The following is a 15,274-nucleotide window of genomic DNA, read 5'->3' as shown; positions in this document are numbered from 1 at the left end:
AGAGGAGTTGAGGAGGGATGGGGGTAACCCTTGAACTCTAGTGTTAAAGAATGGCAGAGAAACACATGAGGTGGCGGCTGCCCCCGAGGGTCCCCGATGGTGGCAAGAATAACAGGAGAGGAAGGTTATTTCAAAGTGGCAGGTGGTGGCGGCTGGAGACTGAGGCTCCTTGTCTGGTGAGCAGCTGCAGGGAAGGTGTCAGTCTGGGATAGGAGGACTAGAGGTCAGGGAACAAGCCTGGTTCTATGTAATGACATTTGTTGTTATTGTGCTAAGATATATTCTGACCATTATCGTAAATGCAATTACGTGATATTACGATTGTGCCAACATCACTTCTAGAACTTCTCATCCCAAACTGAAAACTGTATGCCTTGGATAGAAACCTCCACATTCTTCTCGTCCCAGCAACCACCATTCTGCTGCCTCCCATTCTGACAAAGTAGCCTCACATAAGTGAGGCATAGAGTTTTTGTGGTTTATTTCACTTGGCACTTCAAGGTCCATCAGTCATCTGTCAGTGGACCCTGGGTTGCTTGAGCTGCTGTGAACAGTGCTGTTATTATGAGTATTTGAGTAGCTCCCTGAGACACTGCTTTCAATTCTTTGGGGTGTATGCCCAGAAGTGGGACTGCTGGATCATACAGTTTTGCTTTGTAGACCCTATACATGCTGTTTTCCAAAGTAGCTGTACCATTTTACATCTCCACTAACCATGCACGAGGGCTCTCATGCCACATTCTCATCAGCACTTCCTTTTTGGTGTTGTGTTCCACCCCCCCCCCCCCAGCTCCTTGCCACTCCTTCTCTTCTGCTGTTTTGATGGTAGCCACTCTAGTGGGTGTGAGGTGGAGTCTCATCGTTTGGATTTGCATTTCCCTCATGTTGAGCATCTTTTCATGTGCTGTTGGCCTTCTGTGTGTCACATTTGGAGAAAATGTCCCTTTACCCCCTTCTCCCAGTACTAGGGATTGGACCTAGGGTGCTTCAGCACTCAGCTACACCTCCAACCTTTTTTACTTTTTATCTTCATGGGGTCTTAAAGCTGAGTTGCTGAGGCTGGCACTCGAACTTTGCGATACTCCTGCCTCAGCCTTCCAAGCAGCTGGGGTTAAAGAGGTGTGCGTCACCACGTACGCAGCATCTTGGAGAACATGTCTGGTTGAGTCTTTTGCCCATTTAATCAGGTTGTGTTTTCTCTTGTAATTCTTTATAAATCCTGGATTTGCAAATTTCCCTCTCACTCTGTGAGAGCCCTTTCAGTCTCTTGGTGTGGGGTCCTTTTGATGTACACCAGTGTCTTTGGGTGTCTGTCTACTCTGCTTTGGTGTCACAACCAAGAAATGACTGCCAACCTCATGGGTTCCCTTTTTTCTTCCCATCTCATAGCTGTTAGCTCTACACTTAGACTTTTAGTTCTCGTTTGCATGCTTCAGGCCTGATTCTAACGTCATTCGCTGGTCCTTGATTGGCAGAAATTTCAGCCAGATTCAAGGAACCACCATCCCCTTCCAGGAAGGAGAAGCCACCCTCATCGGCAGCCTGCAGTTCCCCACTGGTGACACAGCCCTCTCCCTCCCCTGAGCTCCCCCAGGCTGCCGCACCTCCACCGGCCTCACCTGCTCTTTTCCAAGGCGCCTGGAAGACTTCCTGGAGAGCAGCACAGGGTTGCCGCTGCTGACCAAGTGGTGAACGAAGGGCCAAGAGCCCCTTATCCCTTATTGACGACCTCCATAGCCAGATGCTGAGCAGCGCTGCCATCCTGGACCATCCCCCCTCCCCATGGACACTTCAGTTGCACCTTGCCCCTGAGCCCAGCAGTGGTGTGGGCCGGACCTTGGCCGAGTGGTCACCCTGGACAGCAGGGACTGGCTGGGAGCTGTCATCAGGTGGCCCTGTGCTCAGCCTGGCCCCCCTCAGCACTGCAGCCCGCCAGCCCTCTTCTCCACAGACTTCCTTGATGGCCATGACCTGCAGCTACACTGGGATTCCTTGCTTGTAGCCTTCCAGCTCCAGATGCCAGGGGCTAGGGAAGGGGCTTGAGTTGGGGAGCCAGGGAGCTCAGCCAGCATGGCGCTCTCTCTGGTTGAGTCTTGACAATCACAGTCCTGCTTTCCCCCTTCCCTGGAAGGTCAGAGCAGTTGGGCCCTACACCTGGCTTGGGCTCACCCAGGGCAGAGGTGGCCCGTCAAGCAGCAGCTCTGGGTCCCATACCAGGGCGCTGGAGGCCTGGACAGGCCCAGGGCCATTTCAATTCGACCTCCTTTTTGAGGTCAGAGGTGTACTGTGTGGCCACAGTTCGGCTACGGTGGGTGAGGCCCAGCCCTCGGAATCCTCGTCTGGTCTAGGGCTGAGCTGGGTCAAGGGCTGACTTTTCTTCCCACTCCTACCCCTCTGCTGTGAGGGAAGAAACGAGCCTGGGCTTCTGCTCCCCATTCCGTGCGTCAGCCAACCAGCCCCAGGGTCCCACAGCTTCCCAAGAGGGGGCTCCCTGCCATTTTAGTGTCTTGATGTAGTGTAACCATTTAGTGGTTGGTGGCAAAATTGTCTGTACAGGTGTATATACCTCTATATTATATATCAACATACGTATATACATATATTTTTTGGGGGGGTGGGAGGTGGGTGTGGCTCCCTCCCAGCCTGCTTTCACATACACATGGGTCAGGGAGGCTGCAGGGGGTGCTGGAGACAGGGTCACCCTGAGCCATATGCCATGTTGCCCCGTGCCCAGCCTGGTGTGCAGCTGCCTTGACCCGCCCCTCACGTGTGTTTGACATGTAGACACCCTGCCACAGCCTGTGCCCCACCTGCCCTGCTTCCTGGCTTCTCAGTGCCAAGAGGGCAGAGGTGCTTCCTGGTCCTGCCAGAAGCTCTCCACCCACCCACATTCCGTCCCATTGCCTCACTGCAGCCAATAGGGCCCTGGGACAGGGGACCTAGCCCCACCCTGCTGTGGGGGGCCACTGGCTGCCTCCTGTCCCAGGGTTGGCGGCCTCACTTCTGGCCTGATCCATAGGGGAATAGGGATGGAGTCTCCAAAACCAATGCTGGGACAAAGGTGGGGAAGCTGTGTGAACTTTTTAAAATAAAAACAAAAACACCACCTTGTCCATTTGCTCCATCCACAGAAGGTGAGTGATGACTAAGGGGGGCCTGGAGGCCACACAGTGACCCTGCTCTCATCTCCTTGTCAGGCTGACTTGGGGGAGGCATGGGCTCTGTAGTCCTGGCTGAATGGAAGAAGGGAGGCACTTTCTCAAAGAGTTTATTTACAAACAAAACCAGAGGCCAAGGCCAAGGGGTCTTTATCTGCCATTAAACACCCCCGCTTCCTGAGCAAAGACACACAGACGCAGCTCGCTACCTCCTCCTGAGGTTTTTGGTTTATGTGAAGTGTGCAGCTGGCCAGGGCTGAGGTCCCTGGGAGGGCAGAGCCTCCCCCAGCTCCACACTTGGGAGGGAAAGGCTGAGCTGGGCACCCACCTGCTGCCAACAGTGGGAACCTGGAGTAGGGAACCTGAACCCTGGTCATGGGTCCTGGACATGGCTCTGTGTCCTTCCCTGGATCCCACGGCTTAGGGTGGTACCACTCTTCCTGTTTGAAGGAGGGGCCTGCCTGGTGGCTGATGGGCTGGGGGAGACCTGGGTCTGCAAGGGTGGCTGCAGAAGCATCACCCATCGATGTCCCAGCTGAAAAGGTGGTGCTTCACCAACATGTCCTGAACACCCTCCTTGAGCGGCTGCCTCTCCTCCTGTGTGCAGGTACAGGACAGACCCTCAGATGTGGGCTGGGCCAAGGCGGTCCCCAGAGCTGATGCACGCATGGGCCCCACTCCGGCCCTCCTGGGGAAGACAAGGCCAGGGACAGCCACGCACCCACCTCTCTCTTTGCAGGGAGCTCCCAGTCCTGGGACAGGCTGAAGGCGAAACAGCAGAGAACACTAGGGGAGTGGGGAGAGGTTCTCATCACCCTGGGCCACCCTGCCCCAGTGCGTGCGTGTGTACACACACACCCACCCACCCCCCCAAATCCCAGGGCCACCAGAGCAGGCCCCCCCTACCAGCCAGGATCTAGTCTCACCGGAGCTCGCACTTGATCTGCACCCAGCCAGGGCTGCGCAGGAAGGACCAGGGCTGATACCACTTCTCCACCGTGGGCAGGCTGGAGCAGAGCACCTCCAGCCACAGGTGCAGCACCTGCTCACTGGGGGACAAGGCTGGGAGGAGGGGGAGGCAGGGCCGTGGCCCAGGGAGACCCCTGGCCCCATTCCCCTTAGCAGCTCCTACACATAGGAGGGCCAGAGGCCCCAAGGGTGCTACTGTGTTCTCTGGGCTCCTCACTGAAGGTCCCTTTCCTGCCCCCTTCTCTACACTTACTTGAGCCCTACACAGATCAGTGAGCGGAGCTTGACATCCATCTGTGCGTGCGCTGCATCGTGGGTCACGTTCACAGACTGCACAGCCTAGAGAGGGCACAGCTGTTATTCGGAACAGCCTGCCAGCCACCCAGGGGACTCAGGCTGGCAGAGTGGGCCCCACTCACCCGGTAGAGCAGCTCCTCTGGAGTCAGGACTTTGCCATCTTCATCTAACCTGAGGGGACCGAAACTCCAGCACTGTCCTGGTATCTGGGGCTCTAGGTCACCCCCGCACTCCCGCCAGGGCCCCGCCAGGAGGATGCGGGCCAGCATCGGTTACCTGTAGGTCTTGCAGAGCACCAGGCGGGAGTACACTGAGTCGAAGTCTCTCTCGACCTCCCGGCCTGCTGCCTGTGGGGACGGGAAGGGCCCAGTGAAAGCACAGGGTCCCACTGGGTATATACGTCACCACCCTGCAAACTCCTTCTGCCCGCCCCCCCCGGGGAAGCAGGACCAAGAGGGGCACTGTGGGACAGGGGTCCAGCAGTATCTTACCTCCTCGATAAACAGCCAGGGGTGGCAGGCACCCCCAAGCAAGGATGGCTTCTTCAGTCCATGTTCAAACAAGGCCTTGAGGGCTGGGCAGAGGGTTCCTCGCACAAGGTCTGTGACCCCCTCCGTCACTGAATCGTCCCCCGCAATGGAGTACTGATGGGGGAATGTGTCTGAGAAGCTCCAGATCCATACTTGCAGCCAGTCACCCTTTTCCTTGCCCTCGTGGCTACTGCCACAAGCCAGGACTCACTCAGGACACACCCCTGAAGCAGGAGCACCCCCCCTGCCTGCCTCTTACCTCTTTGCTCCGTTCGTCTAGGACTTCCACAAACTTGGCTGGGAACCAGCCTACGGAAGAAGTGGTCCCTGTGAGCCAGTGGCTGTTCCAACCCTTCCCCAGGGGCCAAGGACAGCATTCTTCCCTAGGCCACGAGGAACCCGCAGGCAGGGTAGGGCAGGCCAGGGGCCTTGGGCCAGGCGGTGCAGGGCAGGGGAGTGGCCAGGAGCACTCCTGCCCACCAGCAGAGGTGGGCCTCACCTCTGAGGCCGTTCAGCTCTCCCACCCAGCAGTGCTCGTCCTTCTGGGAAACGATCTGCACGGGAGGGGGAGGGCGGGAACAGGCTCAGCCCACACCACCACGCACGGCACGGCCGACGGCAGCGCAGCTGGAAGCTGGCAGTAAGGAAGGGGTAGGGTGGGCAGGGGTGGGGACTGCTGCCAGCCCTGGCTGCAGGCCGTACCGTGATGATGTCGTTCTTGCGGAAGCCCAGCTCATCATCATCGTGTCTCTCGAAGTCCAGCAGGGCCTTGGCACGGCGCCGGTGACCACGTGAACACGCCACGTAGTTCTCATGGTCCCGCTGGTGGCTCTCCATGCTGTAGTCAGGGGTCAACTCCTGCCAGAAAGAACAGAGTGTGTGGATGGAAGGCCAGCCGTTGGGGAGAGGCTTCTGCTCCAGGAATGGCGGGGGAGAAGAGCCCTTGGCTAGTCTGGGGACCGTCACTCACCACGCTGCAGTTTTTGGGGTCTATGCACTGGAAGTGGCGTGCCACGCGCAGGATGGCCTCTCGGAGGTCAGCCACCAGTTCTGTCTGCTTTATGTTCTTGGCCTTGAGGGCCTCCAGGTCATCCTCCCCTAGAAGGCAGAGAGCTCCAGTGACTGGCCCTGCCCAGGCCCTGAGAGACGCAGATCCTCCATCGCACGTGAGGCGCTGTGACAGGTGCCTGCAGTGCTCACCAAAGAGCAGGGAGGTGATGGCAGACTTCCTCCGCTGGGTCCTACGCCGAACCACCTACAGGCAGGAAGGGGGAGCTGACCCTCAGCCCTTCACTGGGACCGGCTCGTCTGAAAGGCCTGTGATCAGCTCTGAATCACTCAATCCAGGGCAGTCTGTTCCCTGCCCAAACCAAGCCAGGCTCAGAGCAGCAGGATGCATGACCCTGAGGAGGGCTGGGGCATCATGGGGCCCCCTGGGGTCAGGGAAGGCAGCACAGCAGGGAAGGGCCAGTCTGCCTCCACGCACCTGAGAGAGGTTGGTGGTGGTGCCGGTCCCCAGGAGCTGGCCCTGGTCTGCAATGAGGTAGGCCAGATGTTTGCGGCGCTGGGTCTCCACGGCCACATCAGTGAGGGAGCCAGCCAGTCGCATGGCCTCCCCGAGGAGCAGCTCCGCATCTGCAATCTGCGACGGGATGTCTGACAGTGTATTGAAGATGGAGGCTGAGTTCTCTGACTGGATCAGCTCTTCCTCCTGGACCATGAGGACAGGGTGGGGAGGGGCTGGCACCTGGCACTGTCCTTGGAGACCTATGTCCTCTGGCAAGGCTAATGGGGTCGGAGCTGGTTCTGCTGGGCCCAAGGAAGTCCTCTGGCCACCCACACTCGGGCCCCTCAGCAGGGACCAGGGCTGGGTCACTCCTGCTGCAGAAATGGAAGGAAGGCAATGTGCCCTGTGCCCATCAGTGCTGGCCTTGGCTCCCGGAGCCCACCACATCCACCAAGAGGAGGACCCAGGCCTGCTGTGCCTGACACGCTCCTGTCTGTGGCCTGGAGAGGAGGGCCAGTGAGCACCTTGAGGCGCAGCATGCCCAGCGTAGTCTGGAACAGCACCAGGGAGCCCTCGTAGAAAAACAGGTCCCAGATGCGCAGCAGCAGCTTGATGTGCACCACGCTGGCAAAGGCCGTGAGGAACCAATGCAGCGTGATCAGGGACAGCTCTGCAAAGACAGCAGAGCCAACAGGGCTGGGGACAGGGACAGCCCACCAGGGGGCAGCCTGGGCAGGCAGGAAGAGCTCAGAGGGGAAGGGTCAGGAAATGCCCCAGAATAAGGACATAGATGGCACATTCCCCTGTCCACGGCCTGTGTCCAGCGTCCCCGGACCTGCAGGCCAGAGAGAAGGGTAGCTGCCAGGCCTCACCAATGTCGTGCTCCTGAAGCAGCTTGTCCAGGCGAGGCAGGTATTGGACGATGAGATGGCGCAGGACCCGCTGGTCAGTCTGGACGCCCAGCAGGGTGGTGCTGAAGTAGGAGGCGGGGAGCAGGTCCTCAATGATGGCACACATCATCCAGAACGCATCCTCCTCCTCCAGGAACAGCAGGAGGCAGGCAGCCACCTGGCCAGGGCACAGGGACAAGGGGCTTCTACCCAAGTCTCCATGTGAGTAAGGACAGGAATTCCCTGGGGGATGACTGATCAGAAAAAGCCTCTCGGGGACACTCCTGAAGGAAAGGCTTCCTCAGGCTGAGAGAGGGGTCCTGCCTCATTTCAGGTCCCCAGGGCCCCTGTTTAAGAACAGAAGCAACTGCCCTGTCCCTTCCATGGGGACTGCCATCACATATCCCACTGGGGGGCCTGGAGAGGCACTTCGGCACAAGCCCTAGCCCCACAGTCCTTCTGGGGCTGTGCTCACCATGCCTGTGCCCTGGCAGTAGCCGATCTCTGGGTAGAGCCAGGCCAGTGCTCGAAGGACTCTGCGCAGACGGGGCACCCCGATGCTGTTCACACTGGCAAAGCAGGCGTTGCTGGGCATGGTGCGGAGCAAGTCCTTCTCAATCTGTCAGGTACCCATGCCAACCCAACAAGACGACCCTGTGAGACACAGCTGTAGACTGAGGCCCCACAATGGGGAGTTTCCTCTCCTCCCCTCAGGATCAGTCCCAGGAAGTGTGGAGCCAACTCCATCATAGTCACCTGGGAGCTTCATGCCAGACCTACTGAAAAAGCCTGAGGCCTGGGTGTGGGTTTAAAATCCCCACTGTTCCTAAGGTGGACCCCATCTCCTCCAAGTCCTTCCACACACTGGGGACCTCTGGGACAATTCTCCCTGCAGCCTACGAAGGACTAAGAGAGAGCAAGTCTTCTCCAGGGTCACATGTGTGAGTGACAGGGCTGCTGCCCTTGCCAAGGAGACCAGTGAGGACCTGTTCCCAGGACCCCAGTGATGCCTCCCTCCCAGGCCCCACGGGGTCTGGCAGGCAGCTCCTCCCGTCTGCCCCTCACCCTGCCCACGTCACCTGTTTGGCAGCAACAGTCTCGTCATTGGAGCTGTTCTTCACCATCTCACGGTAGGACAGCTCGGAGTTCCTCTTCTTCTGCAGGGCCCCAGAGAGCCGCATCCACAGCTGAGGGCAGGAAGCACAGGAGCCTCAGTCTTTCTGGGGACAGCTGGCCAGAAGCCAAGTGCTCTGGACCCTCTGAGGTTCCCCGTGGTCCTCTCACCTGGGGCCTCATGCCATGTGGAATGCCAGCCAGCACCAGGGAGCGGAGCTTCTCAGAGCGGGGCAGGGAGACTGCGATCTTGTCCCAGGTGAGGTCCCCCACGTCGTGGTTGTGGGTGAACTCCAGGTGGGCCTGCCACCGCAGCCTCTGCGGGGGGTCTTCCACCAGAGGAGCCCCAGTCAGGGGGCTGGACCCAGGTTCAGCACCTTCCACCAGGAGAGAGCAGAGGAGGGAGGAAAGTGTGCTCCTCGCTGCACCCACGGCAGCCCACCTGACGGGGCTCGGAGCTGTCTCCAGGCCAAGGTGCTTCCTTGCAATCCAGATTCCACGCCAGCGCCTTTCCTGGGGGTTCACTGCACAGCCCTCCTGACTGTGAGCAAAACTGAGCGCTTCACTCTGCCCAAAGCTGCTCAGGTCTAGAAACTACTACTGCATTCTCCACAGACTCAGGACTGAACCTCGGAGTCACCTTTGGCTCCCCCTTCCCCAGACCCCACATTCAATCCACTGCAAAAACCACAGGATCTCCCCTTTTCTTGCCACCCCTGACTACCGGCCCAGACCAAGCCACGGTCCTTTGTCTGGGTCACAGCAGTGGCTGTCTTGCCAGCCCCATGGCAGTCACAGTGGCCCTTCCCGGACACATCACATCACGTCACTGCTCCTGACACGCCCCAGACACAAAGCCAAAAGCCTTCCAGCCTCCATCACCTGCCTTTTGTGGCCCTGCCCACTGACCTCACCTCCTGCCACTTGTCTCTTGCTCACTCCACTCCACAACATGGGCCCTCTTGCTGTTCCCCACCAGGTCCACTCCCGCCTCAGGGCCTTTGTGCCTGTTATCGACTATCCCCAGCGAAACTCCTCCCTGTCTCCTCCTCTCAGAAGCCTCGACACAATCCACTCCTCTCCTTGCTGTCCCCAGAATTATCTTCGTGGGTTCTGCTCCAGCATGTTGTACATTTGCTTGCTTGCTTGCCTGTCTCCTACCAAAATGGGACCCCCATGTGGTAAGACCACCTTTGTGGAGGAGGTGGAGACCCAGCTGGGAGGGGGCACAAGCCACCCTCCTCCATGAAATACTTGCTGCATGAGGATGAGACCTCCTGTAGCCACCCAGCCTCTATACCACACGCCCTGCAGGGAGCTGCCTCCTCATCCACTCTAACCATGTCCTTGGCCGAATACTCAAAATGTCAACTTTGACAACTTGACATACAGAAAAATGCATAAATCTTTACACATTTTGAGGAGTATCAAAAAACAAATTAGAGAGCTGGGGAGATAGCTCAGTTGGTAGAGTGCTTGCCTTGCAAGCACAAGGCCCTGTTTTCGATCCCCAGCACCACAAAAAAAAAAAAAAAAATTAGATCTAATCATTATTCCAGTATGGTGTTACACACTCCATGAATCCAGTGACCCATCGAGAAGCAGGATTTCCGTTATAACAGAAAGTTCCCCATGTCCCTTGCAACTTCAGCTTTCCAACTGTTCATTGGATAAACAAGAAAAACATGTCAGAATTGGAAATGAGTGACCTAAAGATGACTGCCTCAGCCAAATGACATGCTCTAGCCACAGTTCTGGCCTAGTGACAGGTTCTGGCAGATGGCCCTCCCAACAGCCCACAAGGGCACCCAGCCCAGAGTCCACTTACAGAAACATGGCTACAAGAACATCATAATAAATCCATTATAATAACTAAGATGTCAGCGTGGTCTTCGGGCCATAGGGTCAGGAGCTAATTTTGTTTTAATCTTTATACTTTGCTGTATTTCTCAAATTCTTTATACAGTAAACATAACTTTTTATTATGAGGTGAACGTCAATATATTTTGGGGGAGGGCTGGGGATTGAACCAGGGAACACTCTGCCACTGAGCCACATCACATCCCCTTTCACTTTTTACTTTGAGCAGGTCCCCCAAGCTGCCCAGGCTGGTTAAGAACTCATGATCCTCCTGAGATCAGCGGTGGCTGGGATTACAGGTGTATACCACTGCAACCAGCAAGATCAGTATATTTTTTAAAAATCAGAAGTCTCTGTTAAATTGTGTTGTTGTGTCTTGGATGCGAGGTGTCCCCCAAAAGCTCCCGTGTGAGACAATGCAAGAAGGTTCAGAGGAGAAATGACTGAGTTGTAAGAGTCATAACCCAACCAGTGATTGAATCACCTGGTGGGATTAACTAAGTGGTAACTGCAGGCATGGCTGTCGGGTATATACTTGTATCCGGTGGGTGGAGTCTCTCTTTGATTTCTGATCATGATGTGAGCCACTTCCCTCCACCATGATCTTCGGCTTCACCTTGAGCCCGAAGAAATGGAGCCTGCTGTCTGTGGATTGATACCTCTGAAACCGTGAGCCCTCAAATAAACCTCTCCTCCTCTATAATTGGGCTAATCAGATCCTTTTAGTCAGAGCAGTGAAAAAGCTGACTAAAACGTGTGCACATACAAATAAGCAACAACAAATCCCATCATTATGTTTAAATATAATGTACCAATTAAAAAATGTGGAAATAAAAAAAATCAGAGGCCTGCACATACTTATAACAGTAGCACCTTCATATATGCTTCTGTCCTCAAGTCTCCCTGAAGTAGGTGACATAGGGGCTCAGAGGTCAGAGGTCATGTGCTGTGGACACAAGGACATCAGCAAGAGCACCTAGGGAACTCCATCCATCTTACCTTCTTTGTCCACCCGAAAACCAAACTCATCGTAGCAGAACTCTGGCTGCTCTGCTGACTCTTCCTTCTAGAACCAGGAACAGGGACAAGTTGTCTGTCCCCCACTCTGGGGTCACAGTTTCCAAAAGATGCCACCCACATGTCTAACTGCTAAACTTCCACCCAGATCAAAGGCTACCCTTCCAGAAAGCCTTCTCTAGTCATCGCTCAACCACAGGGGTCACTACTTACTCTGAATTCTAGCATTTTCCTTGTTTTACTTAAAGTTCAAAGGTTAATAAGATCAAGACAAGACATGCATTTCCATGTCCCCAAAATACTCTTCCTCCTACCTAATGACCGATTCACACAGGCACGTGGAGCTAAGATGCCATCTCTGGTGGTGACCCCGTGAGCCTGTGTGAACATGGTGAAGTCGGCCGCCCACTCCTGGGCAGCCTGCAGAGGTGGGTCCCTTCATGCCACAGCACAGGAGCACAGCAGGCTGGTGCCTGGCTGCACTGACTGCTGTACCTGAGTATACTTGGCCAGGATCTCCTGGGGCCATATGCTTGGAGTCAGGGCTGAGAAAGGACCACTAGCAGAAGGTATGTGGCTTCCTACAACAAAAAGGACCAGGGAGAGAACAACTAAGAAAACACAGAGGCAAAATTCATGTCAGAAATTCCATTCCCCTCCAAGAGCGTCAGCATTAAAGGGACTGGGACATATAGAGTAAGACCGATGGGGAAGGAGGAATGGAAAGGAACATGCTTCTGGAGAAAGGAGCAAGGCAGCAGCATGTCCCAAAATATAACTAAACCCCACGTCCTCGCCCCTCCGCCACCTCATAAAGAAGATTGGCAGGGAGAGGGGAAGTAGAGACCTGAGCAGGCAAGAGTACAGGGTCTGTCCCAGACAGCCCCAAACCAGAAGCCTCCCTTCCCTTTCTCCATCTCCTTTATCCAGATGATTGTTTCTGGAAAATGGAAGTCAGTTTCACCCTCTGGCTCCTGGTGAGAGCCCAGTCGTGCTACCTGACATTGTGCTGAGCTGACAGGTCTTCTGCAGATCCAAGCTTAGCCGTTTACTATCCTGATCTCTTAGAGATGAAAGGCTCCTCAGGATTCATGAGCTCCAGAAGCATATGCCCTGTGAGGAGAGTAAAATGGACCATCATAGCAAAGGAGACCATCACTCCACCGCACCCGTCTCCTGGAAGAGGGTAAGCTCTCTCCACACACACTGTTTTCACTGGTTCAGTACAGTGGGGAGGGAAGTCACCACCACTGCTCAACAAGAAGAATGACAGTATTCACACCTGGCCCATTTTTAAATTGGGCTATGTGAGACAATGCAAGAAGGTTTAGAGGAGAATGGATGGTTATGAGAGTCTTAATCTAATTAGTGTATCAATCACCTGATGGGATTAACTGAGTGGTAACTGACGCAGGTGGGGTATGCCTGGAGGAGGTGGGCACTCGGGGTGTGGCTTTGGAGTATATATTTGTATCTGGCTTAGTGGAGTCTCTGCTTCCGGTCATCATATGAGACTCTTCCCTCCATCACACTCTTTCACCATGATGTTCAGCCTCACCTTGAGCCCCAAGGAATGGAGCCTGCTGTTTGTGGACTGAGACCTCTGAAACCATGAGCCTCCAAATACACTTTTCCTCCTCTGTAGTTTTCTTATGGAGTCCTTTAGTCACAGCAGCGAAAAAGCTGACAAAAGAGGCTGTTTGGCTTGGTGTGGTGGCATGTATTTGTAATCCTAGAAACTCCTAGAGGCTGAGCCAGGAGGCCACAAGTTTGAGGCCAGCCTAAGCAATATAATGAGGTTCAATAAAAAAGATAGCCACGTGTGGTGGTGCACACCTGTAATCCCAGCAGCTTGAGAGGCTGAGGTAGGAGTATCAAAGCAACTTAGTGACGTACTAAGCAATTCAGTGAGACTCTTGTCTTTAAATAAAATACAAGGGCTGGGGAGATAGCTCAGTGGGTGGAGTGCTTGCCTTGCAAGCACAAGGCCCTGAGTTCGATCCCCAGTACCGCAAAAAATAAATAAATAAATAAAATACAAAATAGGGCTGGGGATGTGGCTCTGTGCCTGAGTGCCCCTGAATTTGATCCCCAGTACCCAAAAAAATAAATTAATAAGGCTATGTGTCTTTATTGTTGACTCCTGTTTTTAAGAGGACAAAAGGGATTGGGAGAGGGGATTTGAAAGAAAGAGCCTTCTGTCTTGTTGAGGGGATACACTCTGAGGAAGCTACAGAGATGAGTTTCTCATAGCTCTGTGAGCCAAGGAGAATGTAGCTCAGCTCCCATTACACTAATGAAGGAGAATCGGCGTAGAGACTTCCATGGCCATGTTTCTTCAGGAAGAAAGAAAACAAAGCTCAGCCACTACCTGAACCTCTGGAACAGGTTTCCTGAGCCCAAATCTTTGAGGACTTATTTAACAGAACACATGCCTCCTGAGTAGACACCTCCACTTATCCCTCTCTTGGCAATCCTGTACCAGCGGTCCGCTTTACCATATTTTTTATGTGCAGGTGGGGGCAGGAGGCAGGTTTCACCATGTAGCCCAGGCTGGCCTCTGACTCCTGGACCCAAGTGGTCTTCTTGTTTGAGTGCTGCTCCTCCCAGTCTAAGTGCTGGGACACAAGGGTGAGCTCAGCCACATTTTTCACTAGGCTTACAAGCTGGGAAACCAAGTTAGAAACTGAAATCTAACTTAAATTCTCCTGTCACTTCTAAAGCCCTGTCCCCACCTTTTTTGTCCTCTTAAAAAAGAACTCAACAATAAAAATGCAGATAGCCCAATTTAAAAATTTCGAAAAATCTGAACACACATTTCTCCAAAGAGATACTGATGGTGAGTAAGCAGGTAAAAAGATGCTCAACACCATCAGCCATGAGCAAAAAGGGAACACAGCCACTGCAAGGAAGAAAACACCACCCTTATTTGAAAAAATAGGCATGCTGTGCTGTGGCTGTGGCTCAGTGGTAGAGCATGCCTGGCATGTGTGAGGCCCTGGGTTCAATCCTCAGCATCACATTAAATAAATGAATAAAACAAAGGTATTATGTCCATCTACTACTAAAAATATTATTATTATTTTTTTTAAAAAAGGCATGTGAACAAGTCCCAATTCCCTTTAAAAGACTTTTTGCAAATCTGGGGGCCAAGGAGCCATCTTATAGCCCTGAGGATATGTCACCAACCTCTACTACTGCCCTTGACACATGCTGATTATGCCAAGTTTGAGCTAAAGGTCAAAGCAGAAAATTTCTGACCATCACAGGGGTACCTGGCAGGGGAGGGTGCTGCTTCCTGTTTGTAGACATGCTCTGCTGAGAACCAGAGGCCAGAACCTGCTTCCCTCCTGCATCAGTCATCCTAGGTTGGTTTGCTCTGTGTGAAGACAACAGCGAAAGCTTAAAGTCTTCCTTCAGTGTAATACATGCTGTGGGGCTTAATTTGATTCAGATTCTGAACTGGACGGAGGGTTACTTTTTTTTTTGCACCAGGAATTGAAACCAGGTGTGCGTTACCACTGAGCCACATCCCCAGTTCTTTTTAATATTTTATTTAGAGACAAGGCCTCGCTAAGTTGCTGAGGCTCGATTTGAACTCATGATTCTCCTGCCTCAGTTTCCCAAGTTGCTGAGATTATAGGCATGTGCCACCACACCCGGCTAGCATTACATATTTTTTTTTTAATGTATTTTTTTTATTGTAAACAAATGGGATACATGTTGTTTCTCTGTTTGTACATGGCGTAAAGGCATACCATTTGTGTAATCATAAATTTACATAGAGTAATGTTGTTTGATTCATTTTGTTATTTTTTCCCTTCCCCCCACCCCTCCCACCCCCATTACATATTTTTATATTAAAGGGACTGAGGTAAAAGTTTTAAAAATCTCATCAGGCATGACTAATCTTTTTTTGCGGTGCTGGGGATC

At 53.8% G+C, this 15,274-nt stretch overlaps 2 protein-coding genes across 3 annotated transcripts in view; one reads left to right on the top strand and one right to left on the bottom strand.

The window, feature by feature from the left end:
• MRTFA (myocardin related transcription factor A) overlaps window positions 1-3,102 on the top strand; it is a 181,037-nt gene extending 177,935 nt beyond the window's left edge. The window contains 6 exon segments of the mRNA XM_079140783.1: window positions 1,476-1,627; window positions 1,630-1,683; window positions 1,685-1,843; window positions 1,846-1,875; window positions 1,877-1,930; window positions 1,933-3,102. Coding sequence (XP_078996909.1) covers window positions 1,476-1,627; window positions 1,630-1,683; window positions 1,685-1,843; window positions 1,846-1,875; window positions 1,877-1,930; window positions 1,933-2,043 — 560 coding nt within the window. The 3' untranslated portion in view covers window positions 2,044-3,102.
• A 439-nt stretch (window positions 3,103-3,541) lies between these two features.
• SGSM3 (small G protein signaling modulator 3) overlaps window positions 3,542-15,274 on the bottom strand; it is a 40,169-nt gene continuing 28,436 nt past the window's right edge. Inside the window, exons 2-22 of one of the 2 annotated variants that reach the window (XM_079140784.1) lie at window positions 12,340-12,454; window positions 11,837-11,922; window positions 11,324-11,390; window positions 8,636-8,841; window positions 8,431-8,538; window positions 7,827-7,970; window positions 7,334-7,529; window positions 6,986-7,131; window positions 6,441-6,665; window positions 6,155-6,209; window positions 5,925-6,052; window positions 5,657-5,812; window positions 5,454-5,508; window positions 5,214-5,263; window positions 4,916-5,068; window positions 4,701-4,771; window positions 4,547-4,595; window positions 4,381-4,466; window positions 4,085-4,207; window positions 3,884-3,944; window positions 3,542-3,755 (exon numbers count right to left, since the gene is read on the bottom strand). In XM_079140784.1, the coding sequence (XP_078996910.1) occupies window positions 3,675-3,755; window positions 3,884-3,944; window positions 4,085-4,207; window positions 4,381-4,466; window positions 4,547-4,595; window positions 4,701-4,771; window positions 4,916-5,068; window positions 5,214-5,263; window positions 5,454-5,508; window positions 5,657-5,812; window positions 5,925-6,052; window positions 6,155-6,209; window positions 6,441-6,665; window positions 6,986-7,131; window positions 7,334-7,529; window positions 7,827-7,970; window positions 8,431-8,538; window positions 8,636-8,841; window positions 11,324-11,390; window positions 11,837-11,922; window positions 12,340-12,346 (2,253 nt within the window). In that variant the 5' untranslated portion in view covers window positions 12,347-12,454 and the 3' untranslated portion in view covers window positions 3,542-3,674. Of the gene's footprint in view, window positions 3,756-3,883; window positions 3,945-4,084; window positions 4,208-4,380; window positions 4,467-4,546; window positions 4,596-4,700; window positions 4,772-4,915; window positions 5,069-5,213; window positions 5,264-5,453; window positions 5,509-5,656; window positions 5,813-5,924; window positions 6,053-6,154; window positions 6,210-6,440; window positions 6,666-6,985; window positions 7,132-7,333; window positions 7,530-7,826; window positions 8,006-8,430; window positions 8,539-8,635; window positions 8,842-11,323; window positions 11,391-11,836; window positions 11,923-12,339; window positions 12,455-15,274 lie in introns of those variants that run through there. The other variant, XM_079140785.1, reaches the window with a different exon arrangement.

Source organism: Sciurus vulgaris (assembly GCF_902686455.1).
Source record: "Sciurus vulgaris genome assembly, chromosome: 5".
Taxonomy (NCBI): Eukaryota; Metazoa; Chordata; class Mammalia; order Rodentia; family Sciuridae; genus Sciurus; species Sciurus vulgaris.
Note: the sequence above shows the minus strand (reverse complement) of the source record. Positions and strands in the feature narration are given on the sequence as shown.